The sequence below is a fragment of the Aethalodelphis obliquidens genome, unplaced genomic scaffold (assembly GCF_003676395.1).
Source record: "Aethalodelphis obliquidens isolate GAN/ISIS:26980383/991018 unplaced genomic scaffold, ASM367639v1 scaffold38, whole genome shotgun sequence".
NCBI lineage: Eukaryota > Metazoa > Chordata > Mammalia > Artiodactyla > Delphinidae > Aethalodelphis > Aethalodelphis obliquidens.
This window is the reverse complement of record NW_020837982.1, coordinates 10,440,744-10,463,750: the sequence shown is the minus strand read 5'-3', so window position 1 is coordinate 10,463,750 and position 23,007 is coordinate 10,440,744. Positions and strand designations below refer to the sequence as shown.

Here is a 23,007-nt window from a genome sequence, read left to right as displayed (position 1 = left end):
TTTTTGCCCTCTATTTCCGGAGACCACTTCCTCCGCTTGGGTACTACTTTGTTTTGGTGTCAACGGCCGCCTTCAACGTACCAACACGTTTCGTGAATAGCTCTCCTTGTAATTATCTGCTCTTTTTCCTGTACGTTATTTCCGAAAAGAACTTTTGGAGAGCCAAGTCTCAAATTACGGTTACCATCTTCCAGCCATTTTCATCATTACCTTCCTGGGGGGAACTCGGAAAATGGGTTTTCAGTTATTTTCGACGATAGCAAAAGCCAACAGTCTTTCCTACGCCGCCTGCGTAGCCTCCAAGTTGATTCCAAAGCTATTGCACTGACGGCGTGGGGGTGGCGGTCAGTCGGTGGTGCTACGCTAGTGGCGTTAGGGCCGTTGCGCTAGCGGCGTAACATAGCAGGCGGGGAGGCTCCTGCTGGTCGGGGGCGGGGTTGGTGAATAGGGAAGTGGCCCAAGTCCCGGGATCGCTCCGCCGAATCCGCCCGCGCGTCGCCGCCGTCGCCACCGCCCCCCATCCCGGCCCCCCCCGGGTTCCCTCAGCCCAGCCCGGTCCAGCCCGGTTCCCGGGAGGATGAAGTTCGTGTATAAAGAGGAGCATCCGTTCGAGAAGCGCCGCTCTGAGGGCGAGAAGATCCGAAAGAAATACCCGGACCGGGTCCCGGTGAGGACAGTAGCCAGGGCCGAGGGCGCGGGGCGCTGGCGCTGACGCCACAGCCCGGGCTTGAGTCCGGGACCCGCAGCGCGGGCCTCAGGCTGCCGGCTGTGGCGGGGTTGGGAACGAGACCGAAACTGCTGTCCCTGGGACCGGAGGTGAAAGGAGTGGGGTAGCGGTAGAGCTGGGGGTGAGAGGATGTAGACGCGAGAGACAGACCTTGAGATTCATGTGGGAAGCTGTGGGGCGTTTGACAGTCTGAGCTTCACATGGGGTTTTTGAAATTGAAGCTGTAGTCGGCCCAGACAGGTCATCCCCTTATGATTAAAATAACGGTTTGTTATGACGCCCTGTTTAGGGATCCTGGATGTTTAGGTGAATTTGAGTCAGTGGGGTCAGAATCCCTACTCAGGGCTGCGCCGCGTGTTCAGAGACAAAGAGAAATGAGTCTGGGGTAGGTGTGGGTGCTAGGAATGTTGTTGTTTGAGTTCTTGACAGGTGGAGCTGTCGGGCTATATACCTAATGTCTCCTAATTTTAACCTTCTCTTTAACAGGTGATAGTAGAAAAGGCTCCCAAAGCTCGGATAGGAGACCTGGACAAAAAGAAATATCTGGTGCCTTCTGATCTTACAGGTGGGAATCTGACCCAATACCGGGTTTGCTTCCTGGGGGGGGGAGCGCAGTCTCTGTGGGAGGAGACTCCACATAGAAGGTGTTCTTTTGAGGGCATTTGTGATCTCTGACTTTATCAGGCCTTGTATCTTTGGCAGTTGGTCAGTTCTACTTCTTGATCCGGAAGCGAATTCATCTCCGAGCTGAGGATGCCTTGTTTTTCTTTGTCAACAATGTCATTCCACCCACCAGTGCCACGATGGGTCAGCTATACCAGGTATGGTGCCTGGGAAGTAGTGGAGGCTTTGGAGAGGAGTTGGAAGCACTTGAGAGGGAAAAAGTTTTAAGTCAGCAATTCTTGGACCAAACTGGCTTACTTAGCTCTCAATTTTATATTTGCTCTTAAAATTTCCACATAGTCCTGGGTTGGGGATTTGGACAGGGCCGTGGGAGTAGAAAGAAGAGAGAATAGTGAGCTGGAGCAACTGTTGTGATGCAGACTCTCCCCAGGCCCCTCCCTGTTCCAAGGCAGCAGAGAACAGTTTGAGGTCTTTTTGCCCAAGACTGTTGGCTAGAATAATACTGTTCAACATCTAGGGCCTGGAGCAAGTGAGAGGGAGAGTCAAAAAGAATGGTTTTGGAAGAATCTGCCCCGGTGGTGGGTGGTTCAAGTAACTAAGGCCCAGTTGCCTGAACACTGTTACTTTCTGCTTTCACCCCAGGAACACCATGAAGAAGACTTCTTTCTATACATTGCCTACAGTGACGAAAGTGTCTATGGTCTGTGAAGCTGCTGTCCCTAAGGTGGGGGGGTCCCATTCTACAAAGAGAGAGGTGGCCCCCCTTCCTTGACCTGCTCCTCTTTGAGGGTCAAACACCACCTCCCTTTTTCAGGACCTGCACTTCCTAATGTTTGAGACTCTCTTCCAGCCCCTTTAAACACAAGAGTTAATGTGGGAGATGGCCTCTAGTACCCACTCTTTCTTCATTCTTCCCCTTTACCACTTTTCCCATTCTGCTTTAGACTTCTTGACTGTCAATCTGTGTCACATCTGGTGATTGTTTTGGTTTCTTTTCCCTTTCTAACTGCCCAAGGGGCTCAGAACCCCAACAATCCCTTCTTTTCACCACCTTCTTTTTTGGGGGTAGATGGAAGGGACTGAAATTGTGGGGGGAAGGTAGGAGGCACATCAATAAAGAGAAAACCACCAAACTGAACTGGATTTTTCTTTGTGTTGCTCCCCTCCCCCTTTTGTTCTCCCTCGTCAGTGGTGGGGAAAGAGGAGGTTGGAGGGATAGTAGTATATTTTGGTTTGTTTTTATGTTGGGCTTTTCCTTGTGCATAAAAAGTGTGCTTTTGTTGTGATGGATGGAATACTGAGTATCATTTCATGAAAGTTCAGTTTTATATACGTGTGTATGGATTGGGTCCTGAGGTTATAAAAAAAAAAATTTTTTTTTTACTGTGGGTTTCTGTGGAAGTTTGAAAGCACCTGCTTTAGATAAACCATCCAAGTTTGTCATAATCTTTTGGGTGAAGGAGATTTTCGAGTGTGGGAGCTAGTAAAAGGACTCTGTCCTCAGATGCATGTTGCTTAGACAGACTTTGTGCCGGCGCGAGGGATCCAGTGGAGTGTAATCCAGGAGAGGGAGAACACGGGGAGGAGGGAGCCATTATCACCGGGAGAACTTCATCTCCCAGCAGCCTTTTCTCTGTCTGGCCGGAAGTGGGGCGGTCCCCCGTGGGTAGAAAGAAGCCGCAGAATGAGGCAGTATGGTGGCCGAAAGTTCTAATCCCTTCTTTCCCTTCGTCCCCTTCTTTCTTAGCCCCGCCCAGCCTACATTTCCCAGGAGCCTGAGCGCACTCTTCCCCTCTCCCCTCTGCTCCCAATCTCCCCGCCACTCCCCGGGGGAGGCGAGCGGTTTAGTGCGCCTGCGCCAATCCGTGGCTTGCTGGGAACTGAAGTTCCGGAGGGTTATGCAGTGTCCTTTTTGCTGCCCCCGGACGGACTATAATCCCCTTGATGCATTGCGCGTTAGCGCCCGCGAAGGGAGGGGGGAGAGAGGAGGAGGGAGGGAGGAGAGAAGGAGGAGGGAGCAGGCGGCCGGCGGCGCGGGGGGAGGGGGCCCGGTCCGGGAGTGCGGGAGGCAGTGGTAGAGGGAGGTGGCGGCAGCGGCTAGCGGACTCGAGTCACAACCGAGTCGAAGCAGACACCTCCGTGGAGCGAGGCAGTAGGAGCTCCGAGCACCGGAGGCGGCCCCGGGATCCCCGGCTCGGGGGGGGGGGGCGCCGGACCGGGAGGAGGGGAGGGGGCGATGCTGGAAGCCATGGCGGAGCCCAGTCCCGAAGGTGAGCTCTCGACCGGTACAGAGCGCTTAGCCGGCGGGGGGCGGGCGAGGAATCTATTGGCAAACTTGGAGGTCGAGCCCAGGAGCCCAGCGGGGGAGGGCGGGGAAGGGGTCGGGGGCCTGCCCCTGGAGGTGGGAGAGTGACGAGTTGAGAGACGTTGGAGAAAGAGGAGTGGGAGACTGGGCTGGGGGTAGTTGGAGATCAGGCGCTGTGTGTGTGTAGGGCGGGTGGGGTGGGATGGGGGAGCGGGAGCTGGAAACCCACAGCTTCGGGGGTTAGGGGCCGAAAGGGCCTCCGGCAGGTTGGGGCCCTAGAACTGGGAGGTCGGGGGAATTTGGGGGCCGGAGAGTTGTTGGGGAGGAAGGATGTAGAAAAGGATTGAGTGAGGAGCTCGGTAGTTCGCCGAGGTGGGGGAGTTTGTGGCGGTGGTGCCGGAGCTCCCGGTAGTTGCCGCCGGAGCTAGCCCGGTGATTGTTGGAGGGGTGGGCAGATAGTTGTGGGGAGAAGAGAGGGTCTGGGTATTGTCTGCGATAGAGAGACCTATGCGGGGGGTGGTTGTGGGGAGAGGGAGCCGGGAAGCGACGAGAGCTGGCTAGTTTTGGGGGCGGTGGGGCGGGGTGGGGGTTTAAGGCCGGCGAGTTGCGCCGGGGGGAGGGGGGGGGGGGGGGGTCGGGGGGGGGTAGAGCCGGGGGGGGGGGGAGGTGGGGCCGCGTCCGGGTGAGAGCTCTCAGGTCTGTCCCGGCCGCGAAGTGGCGTTGGATGTGTGAGCCCGTGTGTGTTTGGTGGGGGTGAGGGGCGCGCCGGGCCTCGTGCTCGAGTAGAAGGGGCCGGAGGGCGGGGAGCGGTTCGGCGTGGTCATCCTAGACCCTGGGGGCCGGCGGGCGGCGTGTGCGGTCGCGGAGGGCCCGGGGCGGTAGAGCGCGGCGGGGTGGGAACTCCGGGCACTGGGCGCGTGTGAAGGACAGGGGCAGGCGGCAGCCCGGGCTCGGTCCGGGGAGCGGTATGGCGGGTGGGGCGCCGAGAGAGCCGAGGAACCCGGAGTCTAGAGAAACCGTGAGTTGGGGGTGGGGGGGGCGGAGCGCCAAGCCTCCGGTGGGGGGAAGGGGAGCGCTATAGCGAGGCCTGAGAGGGCGCCGCGCCCAGGCTCCGCCCCTCGCGGGGCGGAAGGGGGAGCAGCGGCGGGTCCAGCACTGCTGGGGGCCTGCTCGCCTGGCTGAGGGACCTGGGAGAGGAGGGGGTTCACTTGGGACCTCGGAGGTTGAGAGGTGGGGTCTTACACCGACTCTTTCCTAGTGCCTTGACTCAGCTTTTATTGCTTTCACAGATCCACCTCCGACCCTTAAGCCAGAGACTCAGGTGAGGTTTCCCATTCTTTTGCAGCCCAGTATTACTGCAGGATCTCCTGCTCCTTCTCTCTCCCTCTCCCACTTTTTCCAGATTTCTCACTCCAGGGACTATGCTTTTGGGAATGTCCCTCGTAAACTCTGTGTGCTACATATTTTTTTCCTTTCAGCCACCAGAGAAACGACGGAGAACAATTGAGGATTTCAACAAATTCTGCAGTTTTGTTTTGGCCTATGCTGGTTACATCCCCCCTAGCAAGGAGGTAGGGACAGGAGGACAACTGACTGGAGGGTGGTGTCCTAGGGCTGTAGAGGGGCTCTTGAGCTTATGAGACTGTGTTACGTTGTAGGCAAAGCCTAGAAATTATATGTAAGACTAGGGAAATGGAAATTTTGGTGGGAAAACTAGTATCTGGAGTGGGGGTGGGACTAATAGGTGGTTTGAGTGCAGTGAATGGTTTTGGGGTGCTCTAAATGGAAAGTGCTTTTGGATAAAAACTTTAGGAACTGAAAATGGTAACAAATGAGGCTGTTCAGAAAGAGCTAGAGAAAAATGGCTCTGGTCTGGGGGATGCTGTGTTGTGAAGGCAGTGGGCATTGGGGAGATGGTTAGAATTTGAGGTCAGGGGTAACATGGAAGTGTTCAAGAGGAGATGCTGATGGGAATTGGGATGGGGATAAGTTTTCTGAATATAGTAAGATTTAGTGGTTTTGGCCAGATATTTTGGTCTTTTAAGTTGGGTGTGTATAGGGGCTGAGATGACCCTGGGCCCCTTGCTGATCCTGGTCTCTTCTCCCCTTTAAGGAAAATGACTGGCCAGCCTCCGGCTCCAGCTCCCCATTGCGAGGTGAGAGTGCGGCAGACAGCGATGGCTGGGACTCAGCCCCCTCAGATCTCAGAACCATCCAGACCTTTGTTAAGAAAGCAAAGTCATCCAAGAGAAGGGCAGCTCAAGCAGGTCCCACCCAGCCAGGACCCCCAAGGTCCACTTTCCCTCGTCTGCAGGCCCCTGATAGTGCCACCCTGCTTGAGAAGATGAAACTCAAGGACTCTCTCTTTGATCTAGATGGGCCCAAAATGGCATCTCCACTGTCCCCCACATCCCTGACACATGCCTCCCGGCCCCCTGCTGCTCTCACCCCAGTGCCCCTTTCCCAGGGGGATCTCTCCCAGCCTCCTCGAAAGAAGGACCGAAAGAACCGAAAGTTGGGGCCAGGAGGGGGGGACAGGCTTTGGGGTGCTTCGGAGGCCTCGGCCAGCCCCTGGGGATGGGGAAAAGAGGTCTCGAATCAAGAAGAGCAAGAAGCGGAAGTTGAAAAAGGCAGAGCGGGGGGATAGACTCCCACCTCCTGGGCCTCCCCGGGCACCCCCCAGCGATACAGACTCTGAAGAGGAGGAGGAAGAAGAGGAAGAAGAGGAGGAGGAAGAGATGGCAGCAGTGGTAGGAGGGGAAGCCCCAGCCCCTGTGCTGCCAACACCTCCTGAAGCTCCTAGGCCCCCTGCCACAGTGCACCCTGAAGGAGTCCCTCCCACTGACAGTGAAAGCAAAGACGTGGGCAGCACTGAAACAAGCCAAGATGGAGATGCCAGCTCCAGTGAAGGCGAGATGCGGGTCATGGATGAGGACATCATGGTAGAATCAGGTGAGAAGTTTGGGGCTGCCCAGGGGTAGCTGGGTTGGTGGGTTTGGGGGTATTGTGGATCTAAGAGCTCCAGCAGAACACCAAACAAACCTTCTTTTCCCCAGGTGATGACTCATGGGATCTGATCACGTGTTACTGCCGAAAGCCCTTTGCAGGCCGGCCCATGATTGAGTGCAGCCTGTGTGGAACGTGGATCCACCTCTCCTGTGCTAAGATTAAGAAGACCAATGTCCCTGATTTCTTTTACTGCCAGAAATGCAAGGAACTGCGGCCAGAGGCCCGGCGGTTAGCGGGGCCTCCGAAATCTGGAGAGCCCTGACATATGCCATCTCTAGGCTGGAACTTCGAATGGCAACATGACTTGGGAACTGAGCCTCAGGGTCATCAGCCTGTCCCCCGGAGCTGGGATGTTCTCCCACTTCAAGGCAGAAATTCCCAAGGGAGGCTGGTTTGGAAATGAGTGATGTTCCTATCCTACCCTTCCTTCCCATCTTGTGGACTTGAACTCGGACCTATTGCAGTTGGGGGTGGGAAGCTGTCTGGGTCCCTAGACACTTAAGCTCTGTCCCTTGGACCTGCCACCGCTCACTTCCTGGGCCAGGGTTGGAATTGGGATGGAGTGGGACGGTTGTCTATAAAACTCTAGTGTAAATATAGCACTCCCCTCCCTCATTTTTTCTTTTATCTCACTCCCCATTTATTCTACACCGGTTGTATTTTTAATTTTGGACTTCACCTTTTGAGTATGGCAGCTCAGAGGTGGAGTACCAACCAGAGCTTGGCCGAGGGAGGAAGGAAAACAGAAAGGTGACGATGTTCTTACTCACCTCTTTTGTTTTTAATAATATTGGCCAGCTGTTTGTACAGACAGCCTTCGTGTTGTAAATAAAGCAGAGTGGGCTCTTTTGTGTTTATAGCCCTCACTGACTGTCCTGCTTGGGAGGGAGGCTTTGGAAAAGCTGGCTGGAGGTGGGGCTGAAACTCACCTCTCTTAAAAGTCCAAGCTGAAAATGGCCTGGCGCTGCGCCTTTTCCACCAACCCTAGGACCTCGATTGGCTTTGCCCCACCTCACCCCCCAGTCAAGGACCCCCCCCCCATTCCCACCCTCACCTCCCACTTGCACGCTCCAGCGGATCATATAGTTGCTTGAAGCTCTCTCCCTCAGGGGGTAAAGCGGGGTGCCCCCTGAGGGCAGAGGCCAGCCGAGCCGGGGTAGTTGGAGGAGGCGGGTGGGGACACACTTGGGGGCGGAGCCGTAGAGGGTTGGGAGACCGTTGCTGAAAGTGGCAATAATGTGACGAGGGCGCTAGGCGGAGCTGAGAGTCACGTGACCAGTGAGGGTCACGTGGTGGGGCGTTACGGGCAGAGCGGGGGTGGGCTAGTTCTAGTCACGTGACATGGGGAGAGGTGGGCGGGGCGCTGGAGAGCCCTCGCGACGTCTGCGGCGGCTGCGGCGCCGGAGCCCGCGGCTTTGGGTCGCGCCCCACGGCTCGTCCCCACCGCCCCCCCCCCCCACGCCGTCACCCCGCTGAGCCTTGTCTTTTTCCCTTTTGCACCTTTCTTACGCTGGGTCGGTCGCGTTGCTCGCGCGTCGGTTCGTGGGAGTGCGCAGGCGCGGCGGGGGCGATCAGCCCCGCTGGGTGGGCGGCGGAGCCCGGGAGCGCGCGGGCGAGACCATGGCGGGCAGCGGCGCTGGGGGCGGTGGTGTCGGGGAGACGAAGGTGATTTACCACCTGGATGAAGAAGAGACTCCCTACCTGGTGAAGATCCCCGTCCCCGCCGAGCGCATCACCCTCGGCGATTTCAAGAGCGTCTTGCAGCGGCCCGCGGGCGCTAAGTACTTTTTCAAGTCTATGGATCAGGATTTCGGGTGAGCGCGAGGCCTAGACTAGGAACGACGGGGGCTGTGCTTTTGTGGGTTGGGTAATTTTGAGGGTCACTGGTCTGCTTTGGGACATGCTGGGATTTTCTGGGCTACAGTGGAGCACATCTTTACTATGCTCGTGTAGATTGGCTATCCCAGGACAGACAAGGTTATGCTTAGACAGATTGAGGCGTGCGGAACTGTAGGAGGACAGACTGGGATATACTAAACCAGATTATAGAAGATTACGCTATACTGGAATAGAGTGGGGCACACTGGTTTATTTTTGGGTGTTCTGGTCTGTGCTGAGGTAGATTGATCTCTCCGCTGGTAACTACATTGTGAGTAGTCCTGTAGCACACAGGCTATGTAGGGATATTGTGGACTCTGCTGATGTAGATTGGGCTATACTGGGCAGGCTTGGGATGTTCTGTCCTATACTAAGGTAGACAGGATAGTTTGGGGACAGTCTAGTCCGTACTAACGCAGAGTGTTCTGTTGGGATGCCATTCTGGTCTCCAGCGGGTTCTATTGATTGATCTTAGTTTCTCTGGGGGCCTAGTTTTTATTGGGACACTCAATACAAGGGCAGACGGGGCTGACGGGGTCTGTACCAATACAGCTGGTGCAGTCAGCTGTATTGGGATATTCTAGTCTATATTGGTGTAGACAGCTGCACGTGATAGAATAGATCGGGCTACCCTGGGGTAATTTGGGACAGTCTGGGCAAGACCGGGACTTTAAATAATGCAGAGTAGGCCCTTTTGTGTTTATAGCCTTTGGGACTGTGCTCTCTTGGTCCTCAGTCTCAGCTCTTGAAGGGAGGCTGGATCAGGCTGGGATAGCCTGGGTTATAGGAAAGCTGAACAGACTGGGCTCTACCTAGAAACACTGTTGGACGTTGGGAAGGTGGTACTGTCTTGGGGGTTACCTTGGATTTCAATGTTCTATTTGTCAGCACTATAATCTGGGGTAGTTTATTCAACTTTTGTGCCTTGATTTCATCTGTGAAATGGAGTTAACCAGAGTAAAATGCTTAGTACAGGTGCATGATACGTTCTTGGTGTGTGGTTATTGCCCTTATTAGCATTGAGTTTAATTCTTAAACTAGGTTATGATAATACAGGATAGAATCACTTGGAAGGCTGGACTATGCTGAGACTGGATTGTGTTGTGAAGAATACAACGTTATGCTGAGACAGATTGGTAGTGACTGGGTTGTGTTGTCACATTGATGGTAGGTGGGATTGAGTTGACATATATCCACATTCTTAGAACCATATTAGGCTAAAGGGTTAATCCGACCAGATATCCCAATTTGGGGGTGAGTGTGTGTGAGAGTCTGTTCAGGGCAGAGTGTGTCATAGTTTATACGCTTATTAGTTTAGCCAGCAGGTATTTGTTAATGCTTACGAAGTGTCAGGTACTTTGGTCTGTGGCCGGGGACATGCTGTTGAACAAAACAGGCATTGATGATTTCACTTGGTGATTGAAAAGAAGGTCCGTTGAAGGAACCGATGGGAGAGGTGACCCCCAGGACTGGGCTTTAGGGTCTGTCAGGAGGAGCAGATTGCTTAGTGCAGAGTTTGTGCCAGGTGAGGCACAGGAGAATGGGGATCTGGGCTTCACCTCTGCTTGGGAGCTCAGTCTAGTGAGGAAGTACTATTCTTTGGTCTAATGGGTATTTTTATCTGGGGGAAGACAGCACATTTGGACATCTCTCTGAAAGTGAGTTAGAGAAAACTAAGGAAAGCATAAAAGTAGAGATGTAGATGAGGACCAAACTTCCCCCTTTGGGGGAAGTTGTGTGAGGAATACGGTGAAAGTTGGAGGGAGGCTGCCTGCAAGCTCCTAAGGTTAGATATTTGGGTCAGCTGGGGCAACCTTACGGGAAGCCTTTGAAATTGGACTGAGAGGTTTGAATCAGACTCTAGGAAATCTCTGGAACAGCGCTGAGCCCCTGAGGATGAGCTGGGGAGAGAAGGAGAAATAAGAAAAGGGAATTGAGTTTGGTGATTTCTTAGGTGTAAGTGTTACAGCGTCAGAGAGGGGGACTCGGACAACGTTGGAGAAAAGCCACATCCTTGAGCTGGATGAAGATTGGGAGAAACTTCGAATGCGGGTGGGAATGGGGGAAGCCAGTCCAGTCTCACTGACCTTTACCTTGTCTCTCGGCAGGGTGGTGAAGGAAGAGATTTCAGATGACAATGCTCGCCTTCCCTGCTTCAACGGAAGGGTGGTATCCTGGGTAAGGGGCCCTGCCGGAGAGTCCCTCTGGCATTGCCAAACTCCTCCAAGCCTCAGCCTGTGCCCGCCCCCTCGCAGTTGCCGGAAGCTCTGGCTCTTTGCCTCCTTACCTGTTTGTTTCTTTGTTTGTTTTTGGCCATGCCCTGTGTGGCCTTCCCGACAGGGATTGAACCTGGGCCTGCCGGTGAGAGCGCCGAGTCCTAACCGCTGTACTGCCAGGGAACTCCCATCCTCCTTACCTTTTGGAGAGCCAGCCAGCTGGAGCTCCTCAGCCTTCTCCTTCTGGAGCCTCTAATGCTTGCTGCCGCTTTTTTTGTGCTTTTCTGCGGGCTCTCTCAGGCGCCGTCCCCTTTTCTAGTCTTTCCTCTTACTCTCATCTCATGTGCCTCTCATATTCCTCATTGAGCCGTTTTTTGTTGTTGTTCTTTTCAAATCACTTGCATTCTTCTAGTTAGTGTCATCAGATAACCCCCAACCTGAGATGGCCCCCCCAGCCCACGAGCCTCGGACAGACCCGGTGCCTCCACCGCCACCTGTACCCCCTCTGCCACCAGAGAGGACCAGTGGCATTGGAGACTCCAGGCCTCCATCCTTCCAGTGAGTCCTTGGGATTCTTGAGTCCAGGGGAGGGAGGTGAGGAGGGAATCCAAGCCCCTTGGGAGGGGAAGCCGACGATTAGGAGCCTTGTCCCACTGACGCAGGTGGGAAACCCTCTCTGCCCATCTAGCCCTAACGTGTCTAGCAGCCGGGAAAATCTGGAGCCCGAGACAGAAACAGAGTCAGTGGTGTCTCTGAGGCGGGAGCGACCTCGCAGGCGAGACAGCAGTGAGCGCGGCGGTGAGGGGGGCCAGGCCTGGAGGCCGGCTAGACTGGGAGTTGGGGAGGGGTCGGCTCTGACCCAAAGCCCTGACAAGGGTGAGGAGCCCGAGTCCTGGTTCCTGAGGTTCCTGTTCTCCCTCAGCGGGGGGCCACCGGCCCAGCGGCCCCTCGAGGCTGGAGCGCCACCTGGCAGGGTACGAGAGCTCCTCCACCCTCATGACCAGTGAGCTGGAGAGCACCAGCCTGGGGGACTCGGACGAGGAGGACACCATGAGCAGGTGGGGCTCCGTAGGCCTCCCCGGGGTGCCCCCCCACCACCACCCCGTCCTCTCCTTTGGCCCCGCGACCACCGCCCGGCCAGCTCCCCGCCCGACCTCCCGGCAGGTTCAGCAGCTCCACGGAGCAGAGCAGCGCCTCCCGCCTCCTCAAGCGCCACCGGCGGCGGAGGAAACAGCGGCCACCCCGCCTGGAGAGGGTGAGGGGCTTCTTGTGGGGCAGCTGGACCTCGGGGGAGCTGGGGGCGCGGGCCTTGGTTTCGGGGGTACAAGGCCCAGACAGGGAGAATGCTGGGGCTTGTCCCGGCTTGTTGGAGGCAGTCCGGCTCCTTCCCCTTTACCCACCACAGGCCTCATCCTTCAGCAGCGTCACCGATTCCACCATGTCTCTCAACATCATCACAGTCACGCTCAACATGGGTATGGAGGGCGCCCGGGCCCTGGGGGCTGGGAGGACCTGGTCTCCAGGGTCCCTGGGAGGCATGAGGCTGGGCCTTCCTCTCGTCACCTGGCCTCCCTCCACAGAGAAGTACAACTTCCTGGGCATCTCCATCGTGGGTCAGAGCAACGAGCGGGGAGACGGAGGCATCTACATCGGCTCCATCATGAAGGGTGGGGCTGTGGCGGCTGATGGGCGCATTGAGCCCGGGGACATGCTTTTGCAGGTGAGCTGGGGCGGGGCCACCTGCTGACCCAGGCCGGGGCCCTCAGCCCCTCTCCCCCACCTTTGACCCACCGCCCCTCCTTCCAGGTGAACGACATGAACTTTGAGAACATGAGCAACGATGATGCGGTGCGGGTGCTGAGGGACATCGTGCACAAGCCGGGGTGAGCCTTCGAGCTGGTCCCAGGTCCTTGGTTCTCTTTCGTTGCCTTTTCAACTTTTGTTTTATTATTTTAAAAAGTGGTAAAACATAACGCTCATCAGAAAGTACGTAATATGGGACTTCCCTGGCTGTCCAGTGGTTGGGACTCCGCGCTTCCACTGCAGGGGGCGAGGGTTCGGTCCTTGGTCAGGGAACTAAGATCCCGCATACCGCACGGCGCTGCCCAAAAAAAATACATAGAGCAAGAACGCGTAACAAGTGAGTCTGGAGTGAGTGGGTGTTTGCGTCGCCACCGCCTAGATCATGACCTAGAAGCTTTCTGACCCGGGGAGAGCCCCTCACAGTGTCCCTTCCCACTCCCTCCCTCCTCACTCCCCCAGAGGTAACCACTCTGCTGATGCTTTGGTCATCACCACGATGGTTTGCTTGGTCGTTGTTTCACCGGCCATACACGTGTTTTTGAACAACACAGTTTAGTTTTACCTGTTTTCGGACTTGCTCTGAATGGGACCATGCAGCGTATACTCACTTGAATTACTCAGCAGTGTGTTTTTAAGAGTTACCCGTGTTGGTGAGTCACCCGCATTGTGGAGCCTTCCACCATTACCTTCTCTGGCCCAGCCATGTCTGTGCTCCTTTTTTCTTTTCCTTTTTTTGTCCCTCACCTATTCTCATTCCAGGCTTCCCCACTCCTCAGGCCTCTCCCCTCACCCCAGCCTGACTGGCCTCCTCTTCCTCACAGCCCCATCGTGCTGACTGTAGCCAAGTGCTGGGATCCCTCTCCCCAGGCCTATTTCACTCTCCCCCGAAGTGAGTGATGCTCAGGGACCTGTAGCTGGGAGGACAGGGCGGGTGTGGATACCCTTGGCCTCCAGGCTACAGGGAGTGGGTGGGTGAGGGTCAAGGTGGGGCTGGGACAGGAGTCTGATTCGGGGAGGGACAGGGCTGGCTCTCTGGGACTGGGAAGTGACCATCTTGGTGGCCTTCGCTCTCCCAGATGAGCCCATCCAGCCGATTGACCCTGCTGCCTGGGTCTCACACTCTGCTGCGCTGACTGGCACCTTCCCAGCCTATCCAGGCTCTTCGTCCATGAGCACCATCACATCTGGGTCCTCTCTTCCGGATGGTGAGCCCCCAGGCCCACCTCATCCAGCCTCCCTGGAAGACCACCCAGTGTGGTGTGAATCCACCGCTCCTCTGTTTCTCCTTTGTCAGGCTGTGAGGGCCGGGGCCTCTCCATCCATACAGACATGGCATCTGTGACCAAGGCCATGGCAGCTCCAGAGTCTGGACTGGAAGTTCGGGACCGCATGTGGCTCAAGATCACCATCCCTAATGCCTTTCTGGGTACGGCTGGGCTCTGGGCAGGTGGTGTGGGGAAGAGGCGGCCACAGCTGGGAGTGGTCTAGGCAGGGGTGAGGCAGGAGCTGGGGAGGAGAACCTGAGGCCTTTCTTTGCCCTGGGCGATCCAGGCTCAGACGTGGTTGACTGGCTCTACCATCACGTGGAGGGCTTTCCTGAGCGGCGGGAGGCCCGAAAGTATGCCAGCGGGCTGCTCAAGGCGGGCCTCATCCGGCACACTGTGAACAAGATCACCTTCTCTGAGCAGTGCTATTATGTCTTTGGAGACCTCAGTGGCGGCTGTGAGAGTTGTGAGTGCCCCTGTCCCAGCCCAGGGAGAGCAGATCTGGCCGCCTCGTCCTGCCTCTCCAACCCCAGGCCTAAGGGCCACCGTGGACGCTGAGCAGCGTGCGTCCTGCGCTGGGCCCTGCGCTGGCTGGTGACATGCATGGGGGCTGACGTCCCCCGGTGTTCTGCCGGACGAGCTGTGCGTCACGTGCAGGGTTGTGTCTGCTGGTGGGGAGGGCGGCTTTTCCTGAGTCACATAGAAGCACGTGGGACTAGTGGTGGCCCTGGCCGAGTTCCTGCCCTGATGGCTGTGGCCAGTGGGACATTTCCTGTCCGAGGCCTTCGTTTTAACCCCCATCATGGATGGTTGTGGGGAAACGGTTCCCAATTCCTCTTCATTCGATGTCTTGGGGTGCTGGCTTCTTAAAGCAGTGATCCTGGGTCTTTCTCTTGCTTTCCAGACCTAGTCAACCTGTCTCTGAATGACAACGATGGCTCCAGTGGCGCTTCGGACCAGGACACCTTGGCTCCCTTGCCCGGGGCCACGCCCTGGCCCCTGCTGCCCACCTTCTCCTACCAGTACCCAGCCCCGCATCCATACAGTCCCCAGCCCCCACCCTACCACGAGCTCTCGTCCTACACCTACGGCGGAGGCAGTGCCAGCAGCCAGCACAGTGAGGGTAAGTCACCGCCAGATCCCCGTACAGCTGGGGCCTGGACGTGGGCACCAAGGTGAAGCCAGGGAGCAGAGGCTGGAGCGGGGACTGGGGAGGCCAAGGGATCCTGGGCTGGGGCTCAGTTGCTCCCATCCCCTCTCCCCCCACAGGGAGCCGGAGCAGTGGGTCGACACGAAGCGATGGGGGGGTGGGGCGCACAGGGAGGCCTGAGGAGCGGGCCCCTGAGTCCAAGTCTGGCAGCGGCAGTGAGTCTGAGCCTTCCAGCCGGGGCGGCAGCCTTCAGCGGGGCGGGGAACCTGGTGGGACTGGTGATGGGGGCCCTCCCCCATCCAGGGGCTCATCAGGAGGTGCTCCCAATCTCCGAGCCCACCCAGGGCTCCATCCCTATGGCCCGCCTCCTGGCATGGCCCTCCAGTATAACCCCATGATGGTGGTCATGATGCCCCCTCCCCCGCCCCCTGTCCCTCCAGCAGTGCAGCCTCCAGGGGCCCCTCCAGTCAGAGACCTGGGCTCCGTGCCCCCAGAGCTGACGGCCAGCCGCCAAAGCTTCCACATGGCCATGGGCAACCCCAGTGAGTTCTTTGTGGATGTTATGTAGAGCGCGTGGTGGGGCCATGTTGGATCTCCAACCTTGGCCTGTCAGTGCTTGGTGCTCCTGTCCTGTGATTGGGTGTCTTGTCAGTCACGTGCTCATTACTCCTCTGATGCCTGGACTCAGCCTGTCCTGTGGGCTGCTGCCTGCTGTGAGGTTGTTGCCACTGTGACTCTTTCCAGCAGTGCCTGGTTCCTTCCCCTTCCCTCAGGGGTCAACAAGGGACCTTTGGTTATTTTTAGCTTTATTGTTTTTTATAAGCCTTTTTGGGGGGTTAAAATAGACTTTTTTTACATTTTTGGGACTATTTTTTTACTAGACGTTTTCTCTTTTGTATGAAGAATCCCTGTCTCCTGGGCCCCTTCTTCTAACCCCAAAATGTGATCTCCTACTCCATTTGCCCAGTCAGCTCTGTCCTGCACAGGGTGGGAGGGTGGTCAGTCGGTGGTACCCTGGCAAGTGGAAGGGGGTTGGTTCCCCTAGACAGCAGTCAAAGAAAGCTGGGGTATTTGGGGGCTGTGTAGCTGCTTTTGTTACTCTATTTATTTTAGTCACTTGTATAAAACACCAAATAAAGCAATAGGGGCAAACTCCCCGTGCCTCTGGCTCCTTTCTTTGGGAGGGAGGCAGGCAGCAAGGGAAAGGATAGAGGTACGGCAGCAGAGCATGACTTGTTAGAGACTTTACTTGTGAGGCGGTAAGCACTCCCTCTGAGAGTAGGCACCGTCCTGGGCCGAGGCCCCCTTCAAGGCAGAACAAGGATCAGCACAGAAGGGGCCTGGGCTTGGGCTTGGGAGAAGGCATATTCTGGGCCAGGCCCTAGCTGGGAGTATTCAGAAGCCAAGGGGGTTGCTGGTGACCACGCCCCCCCGCTCCACCAAGGCCTTGGAGATGCTTTTGAAGTTACGGAAGAGTTCCTGCTGCTGGGGGTCAGACTGCAGAGCAGCCATGTTCTCCCGGATCCGGGCTGCAGCCTGGGGAGGGGGAAGGAGGGGTCAGGCCTGTGCCTCGAGGGCCCCCCTGCCGCCCCCCGTACTTGGTAGCCCTGGATCTCACCTCAGTACACCAGCTGTCACAGAGCATTTTCTCATGCTGGGCTGTGGGATGGCCCTCACTCAGGGCCCTTGAGGCCCTGGGGGGAAGTAGGAGGAAACCAATCTGGGCTGTGAGCCTGGCCCAGGACCCCCAGTGCCCCCATTGCAGCTCAGGCCTCCCCCACTGCCTCCTCACCTGGACAGAACCACCACCATGGCATAGAGGTCAATGGCACTGTCTGCCAGACGCTGCAGCAGAAACTGTTCGTCTGTCAGGTAGATGGGATGCGGTTGGGGGGTGGTTAGTCGGAGGGAAAGGAACGTGGGGGGCGGGAATGGGGTAGAGCTCACTCACTGACAATCTCCTTCTTGTGTTTTATCAGCTTGGTCTCCACCACTGCAGCAAACTGCTCCAAAGCCTGCACTGCCTAAAGAGATGGGGAAGGTGCCCGGGGCTCAGAGTGGGGCCCAGCCCTGTCAGTCTTCGACGCAGACTGTCCCCCCACCTTGACCACTTACTCACCAGCTCACCGCTCCGACTCAGTTCCTGGTGGATGGTGCCGCTGAGACTCAGGCCACTGCCCAGCCCTGCCCGCCTTAGAGAAAGGGGAAGGGTGACTGGTTAGTTGCCATACCCTGCCCTACCCCGCCCCGCCCTGCCCTGCGCTGGCCCCTAAGCTTACCGCCTCAGCTGTTTGCTTGCCTCTCCCAGCAGGAGGCCAGCATTCCCAAAAGGATTCTTTAGAGCATTGCCAAGCCCCGAGAGTTCCTTTCCTTTGTCCTGTGGGGGGAGGAGGGTCCAATAGTCAGGACTCTGCTGTCCTGCCCAGCTCCTCCCCCCATTTCTCCTCCCTCTTACCATACAGCCCTGCAGAGCCACGAACAGCCGGAGAATGTCATTCGTCCCTTCAAAGATCCGGAAGATGCGAAGATCTCGGAGCACACGCTCTACCCCAGGCTCCTGCCACAGGGGAAGACAGATCATACACCCATGCTGGACGTGCCGCCTCCTCCTCCTGGCCCGCTGCAGCCGGCCTGGGCAGAGAAGTGTTCTGTACCTTCATGAAGCCCATGCCCCCCATGATTTGGATGCACTCATCTGTCACCTTCCAGGCTGCCTCCTAGGGACAAAGAAAACACCCAAAATTGGGTTTGGAGCCAAGCTCCCAAACCGGGCTCTCCCTCCCCCCAGGCCTGGGACCTCACCGAGCCAAAGATCTTGCTGATGGCAGCCTCTATCTGGAAGTCTGTGGATCCCTGGTCCATGTTGGCGCTCACCATGTACGCCATGGACTGAGGTTGGGACACGGGAAGGGAAATGGAAAAGGGCTGCATCAGACTCGACCTGATCACCCACATCTACAAGACTGGGTCTGCCCTGGCGCCCTGTGGCCCTCGCCTTCACCTTCCAATGCCGTGTGTCAGGCATGTCCAAATATTTGGTTCCCTGGTCAGTTCGTCAGGGGCTTGCAGGCATTTGACTTCTTGAAAGGGGTGAAGAAGGAGTAAGGGTGGGGTGGGGTAGACCAAATTTCAGGGACCTCTGGAAGCACCTCGGCAGAACAGCATGGCCCTCTCCATCCTGCGGAAGCTGAGCTGACTATGCCTCCCCGCATCCCCTAGGGCATTGGTGTAAAGCTGGAGACCCACTGCCCCAGGTGCTGCTGGGGGTTGTAGTCTGACCCAACCGGGAAGAAGGCCTCAGGGCTCCGGGGAGGTGGGTGGCCCTCACCTCAGTCACATATTGCAGCATAGCCATCCGGGCCAGCTTCTCCTGGATCATCCCAAAGTTGTGAATTTTTTCCCCAAACTGGGTACGATTAGCAGCATGATCCACCTGGAAGAGGGCACGTGTGTCCCACTGTGGTTCTCTAGTCTCCTCTTTCCGGGAGAGGGGCTGGGCTGCGCTGGGATGGGTGGGCTTTGGCCACAGCCAAGAGTTCAGTCCAGGCTGGGTGGAGACCTAAGCTATCAAGTCTGGAGCTGTTGGCAGGGGAGGGGCCTCTGGTGGAGGGAGGGCTTGCAAGAGACCAGGGACACATGGAAAGGGAGACAGTGTGACTTAGGCTTAGATTCAGGCTAGCTAGGGACTCAGGCAGGGTACTCACCGCCTTAGCAATGATGCCCTTCATGGTGCCCGCCATGGCCGCGGCCATGCCAAACCTTCCGTTGTTGAGAATGTGCATGGCGACCTTGAAGCCGCCCCCCACCTCACCCAGTACGTTCTCTGACGGCACCTGTACTCCGTCAAAGTGCACCTCTGCCGTGTTTGAGGCCTTGATGCCCATCTTCTTCTCAGGGGGCCCGCTGTGACAGACAGGGTGGAGAAGTTGCCACTGGGTGTGTGTGGGTGAGCCATTCATTCATTATGAGCCAGCCTGTAGGAGGCGCAGGCAGCAGTCCCTGGCATGCCCAGAGGGCTGAGGAGGCCTGGCTCTATCCCGCTGTCGTGTGATGGGCTCAGTGGTCGCTGAAGCCAAACTTTAGGTCAGTTGCATGCATACTAGGCCTAAAAGGAACATGCCGTCCAAATGCTCTGGCTTTTGCACCCATCCCCAGAGTGACCTGTGACAGCCATCTGCCCTGGAACTCAGTACTGCCCTCTCCCTGGCTCTACCTCTTTCTCCCCAGCCCACTCACTTGGTGACACCTCCAAAGCTCCTCTCCACCACAAAAGCTGTGATCTTCTCCTTCATGGCCCCCGTGGCTGTGTCTTTAACTGGTGTCTTGGCAAAGACCGTGAAGATATCCGCTAGGCCTCCATTACTGTGGAAAAGTGAAAGGCAGTCAGGATGGAGCAGTGGGGCCTGGACGTGGGCAGAGGTGGAGAGGAGGGAAAAGTGGGAGAAGAGTGCCTGATCCAAATCTTGCTTCCACTGAGGGTATAGTATCTTCCACAGGGGCTAGGCACAGCTGAGGTTCGGATAGAGGCTGCATCTGATCCACTTGAGGGCTCAGTTAGACAGAAAGCGGCAATAGTCTCCCCTGTTGGAGAGAGAGCTCCTTTACACTGGGTTCTGATGGGCAGGAAAGGCCCTTTAGTGCCCACCCACCCACCCAGGTATTCCCCCTTAACGCTTCTGGCGATATTCAGTGTCTAAGTATTTCCCCACCAGCACACTGTGATGTCTACCCAGAATCTCCCCCAGCCAACACACCCAGCTGTGTGGTGATCTAAGTACCACGCAGCCTAATTTGTGCCAGGCCCAGCACACTCCCGATCTCTGGGTCTCCTAGGGCTGCCTCACCAGATGCCAGTTTGGGGAGGTATTTTTCTTTCTGGGCCTTTGTGCCGAAGAGCAGGATGCCTTTGAAACCGATGCTCTGATGGGCCCCCAGGATGATGGCCAGGCCGAGGTCATGCATGCCCACGATCTCCACCAAGCGGGCATACTGGAGGGGAAACAGGCATCTGGGGCTGTAACTGGCTATGTGGGGACCTGCCCTTAGCAGGAAAGCGTGGGCAGCAGGGCAGAGCCCGACCTGGGCATCCCTGCAGAGCGAGTGGGCAGAGCAAGTGGGGCCACGGCAGAAGGACACTGGCAGGTCTGTTCCAGGTCTCTGTGGGAGGTTGGTTCCCTACACTACCCTCAGGCAGTCCCCACCTTAGCGATTCATTAGGACTTGGGACCCTGGGTGAGGTCCATGGCCCTTGGGAACTGCAAGTAGTTTGGTGGTAACAGTCAACATCGCATAGGCCCCCAGGGCAGCTCTTGGTAGAGACCTTAGCTCCAGGGGTGAGGTGTAGACTGGGACACTGGAGGTGACCGAGGGAGCTCCCTCACCTGGGTGTTGCAGAGACCCACACCACCCAGTTCACTGGGCACTTGCAGACCAAAGGCCCCCAGCTCCTTGAGACCCTGCATAGTGGTCTCCTCCACTTGCTCCAGCATGTCATTCTTGGCAGGATCGTTCACCTCCTGGGGAAGGCACAGGATCTCATATCCAGGCTCCTGTTAAGCTCCTTATCCTCTTTCCCACCCCATCAGGGACCAAGCTCTATTCCTCAGGCTGGCATTGCTCACCTCAAAGAATCGGGACACAGGCCCCACCAACTCTTTAAGAAACTGTGTCTGGTCCTCGTTGAGCACTGCAAGGGTTGGAGTGGCAAGAGGGACGGGCAGGTCAGGCCAGGCGAGGCGGTCAGGGGAAGACGCCCCATCCCTATCCAGCTCTGCCTATCCGTTTCCTTACCAGAGGGGTACGGGAACACCTGATCAGTGGTGAGCTGGCCTTTGAACATCCCCACAGCAAAGGACTTAGATTCCTGCACAGGGAGAAGGGAGTTTCAGGGAGCAGTGTGGGGTGGGTCTGTCCCTGGCTTAGCTCCTCCCGGGCTCGAGCCACATACCGGCTTGGCCCGGTTTTCCCTGGTCGAAGCCTCAGAAGAGAGAGAATCGGACTTCTCCACAGCCGCCTGGGGAAAGGGATGGTTAGTGAGGCCGGGGAAGGGGATTCCAAAGTACCAAGAAAAGCAAAGGGGAAGAGCTGGGTGCCAGGGGAGGGCGCATCCGCCACCTTTCCCCTAGTTTCATCTTCAGGGCACCCTGGTCTGCCCTTTCCCCTACTTTCGGCGCCAGGGCGATCGGCAGGTGACTGGGACCAAGAGGGAGACCCCTGCCGGCGGCGGGGAGGTGGGAGCCGAGGCGGCTTCCCGCTCTCATACCCTCGAAGGTGGCCGTCACTTACCTGGGCGGCCCCACTGGCATAGGGTCGCCAGGCGAGGCCGGGCCGGGGCTGCCCAAGGAGCGCACTGGACCGCGAGCTGTGGGGAGTAGGGGTTCAGTCCTGGCCCGGTGTCCGAGCCCACTGCCCCCTTACCCCCTGTCATACACACACCTCCCGCTCCCCAACCTCAGCAGCTGCCGCCCCATGCTCGGCGCCATCCTCGCCGCCTGCATCACCGAACCGCTCCGACCGCTGCTACCCTGAGCGTTGACTTAGCGCTCTCGCCGGGTTAGCCAAAGTCTGGTCCTCCAGCCTTGCCTCATCCTCCACAATGCACCGGGAGGCGGTGGGCGGGGTTTCCGGCCGCTGGGGCATGCTGGGGGCTGTAGTTCCGGAGCGCCACCGAACCCCTGCATTCTGGTTGACCTAGGGTCATTTCCAAACGTCCCTTGTCTCCCCCAAACTCCTTCATCTCGCCTGTCCGAACTGGAGTGTAGCCCTCAGAAGGGGTGATAAGATAGGCTGAGACGGAAGACTGAGGAACTTAGGCGGCTGCAGCCAGAGGGATGGAGGGTAGACTGAAGGGAGGACTTCCCAGGTGGAATTAGAGGGGAGAGGTGGGAAGACATAAACGTAAGATAGATGCCAGAGGCAGAGGCATGGAAAGAGGACTCTTTGGGGTTCCTCGTGAAATCCGTCTCCACCAACACAAAACAGAGGGAAATAGTGGGGTGCGGTTAGAATGGGCATCATCAGAAAATCTACAAACAACAAATGCTGGAGAAGGTGTGGAGAAAAGGGAACCCTCTTGCACTATTGGTGGGAATGTAAATTGATACAGCCACTATGGAGAACAGTATGAAGTTTCCTTAAAAATCTAAAAATAGAACTACCCTATGACCCAGCAATCCCACTACTGGGCATATACCCTGAGAAAACCATAATTGAAAAAGACACATGCACCCCCATGTTCATTGCAGCACTATTTACAATAGCCAGGTCATGGAAACAACCTAAATGCCCATCAACAGACAAATGGATAAAGAAGATATGGTACATATATACAATGGAATATTACTCAGCCATAAAAAGGAACAAAATTGGGTCACTTGTAGAGACATGGATGGATCTAGAGACTGTTTTACAGAGTGAAGTAAGTCAGAAAGAGAAAAACAAATATCGTAAATTAACACATATATGTGGAATCTAGAAAAATGGTACAGATGAACCGTTTGCAACGCAGAAATAGAGACACAAATGTAGAGAACAAACGTATGGACACCAAGGGGGGAAAGGGGTGGGGGGCGGGGGTGTTGGTGGCGGGATGAATTGGGAGATTGGGATTGACATGTATACACTGATGTGTATAAAATAGATAACTAGTAAGAACCTATTGTATAAAAAAATAAATAAATTTAATTCAATTAAAAAAAATAGTGGGGTGGGTGACTCAAAGTGGGTGTGAATGGCTCAGGCATATTATCCTGAGACGACAGAGTTGTCACTAACTCTGGAAACACCAAAATTTTCACAGTAGGAAGGACCCCGAGGTTTGCTGCCTCCCCCTTAGGGCCTCTGAAACCTTCCTGAACATCTCTCTGCACCCTCTCTTGTTCCTTCCTGAGACCATGTGCTCAGGGCAGACCTCTGGACCTCTGGGCAGATGGATTCTTCCCAGTCCTGAGACGAACTGTAGGAATTCTCATGTCCCGTCCCCTTCACACACACACACACACACACACACACACACACACACACACACACAC

At 56.6% G+C, this 23,007-nt stretch overlaps 4 protein-coding genes across 13 annotated transcripts; 3 read left to right on the top strand and 1 right to left on the bottom strand.

The window, feature by feature from the left end:
* The first annotated feature begins 447 nt into the window (after positions 1-447).
* Positions 448-2,489, top strand: GABARAP (GABA type A receptor-associated protein). Of its 2 annotated transcripts, XM_027130837.1 has the most exons (5): positions 480-667; positions 1,214-1,292; positions 1,430-1,548; positions 1,994-2,068; positions 2,112-2,489. In XM_027130837.1, exons 1-4 carry the CDS (start codon positions 578-580, stop codon positions 2,057-2,059), a joined length of 354 nt encoding a protein of 117 aa, XP_026986638.1. In that variant the 5' UTR covers positions 480-577; the 3' UTR covers positions 2,060-2,068; positions 2,112-2,489. The 2 variants fall into 2 exon arrangements, with proteins under 2 accessions (XP_026986637.1, XP_026986638.1); XM_027130836.1 differs by having other exon boundaries at positions 448-667; positions 1,994-2,489.
* An 894-nt stretch (positions 2,490-3,383) lies between these two features.
* Positions 3,384-7,524, top strand: PHF23 (PHD finger protein 23). The gene is given in 6 exon segments (XM_027130830.1): positions 3,384-3,621; positions 4,946-4,977; positions 5,135-5,227; positions 5,770-6,183; positions 6,185-6,608; positions 6,713-7,524. Coding segments are annotated over 6 exon segments (1,212 nt in total). The 5' UTR covers positions 3,384-3,587; the 3' UTR covers positions 6,928-7,524.
* A 476-nt stretch (positions 7,525-8,000) lies between these two features.
* Positions 8,001-16,132, top strand: DVL2 (dishevelled segment polarity protein 2). 8 transcript variants are annotated; one of them, XM_027130819.1, is made up of 15 exons: positions 8,001-8,479; positions 10,652-10,721; positions 11,172-11,317; positions 11,448-11,557; positions 11,682-11,817; positions 11,924-12,014; positions 12,165-12,234; positions 12,340-12,479; positions 12,566-12,642; positions 13,384-13,451; positions 13,639-13,767; positions 13,857-13,988; positions 14,114-14,293; positions 14,732-14,950; positions 15,097-16,132. In XM_027130819.1, exons 1-15 carry the CDS (start codon positions 8,286-8,288, stop codon positions 15,543-15,545), a joined length of 2,211 nt encoding a protein of 736 aa, XP_026986620.1. In that variant the 5' UTR covers positions 8,001-8,285; the 3' UTR covers positions 15,546-16,132. The 8 variants fall into 8 exon arrangements, with proteins under 8 accessions (XP_026986620.1, XP_026986615.1, XP_026986614.1 ...); XM_027130816.1 differs by having other exon boundaries at positions 8,047-8,479; positions 11,901-12,014; positions 12,179-12,234; positions 13,339-13,451; XM_027130818.1 differs by having other exon boundaries at positions 8,048-8,479; positions 13,339-13,451.
* Positions 16,133-16,206: 74 nt separating this feature from the next.
* Positions 16,207-21,606, bottom strand: ACADVL (acyl-CoA dehydrogenase very long chain). 2 transcript variants are annotated; one of them, XM_027130828.1, is made up of 20 exons: positions 21,413-21,606; positions 21,263-21,338; positions 20,925-20,990; positions 20,768-20,840; positions 20,599-20,663; positions 20,359-20,493; positions 19,822-19,966; positions 19,429-19,558; positions 19,214-19,339; positions 18,682-18,880; positions 18,306-18,410; positions 17,780-17,866; positions 17,632-17,694; positions 17,433-17,534; positions 17,257-17,354; positions 17,097-17,169; positions 16,929-17,001; positions 16,770-16,842; positions 16,596-16,671; positions 16,207-16,513 (listed from the first exon to the last, which is right to left on the bottom strand). In XM_027130828.1, the coding sequence occupies exons 1-20, from the start codon at positions 21,472-21,474 to the stop codon at positions 16,373-16,375; spliced, it is 1,968 nt and encodes a 655-aa protein (XP_026986629.1). In that variant the 5' UTR covers positions 21,475-21,606; the 3' UTR covers positions 16,207-16,372. The 2 variants fall into 2 exon arrangements, with proteins under 2 accessions (XP_026986629.1, XP_026986630.1); XM_027130829.1 differs by having other exon boundaries at positions 16,209-16,513; positions 21,428-21,603.
* Positions 21,607-23,007: the final 1,401 nt, after the last annotated feature.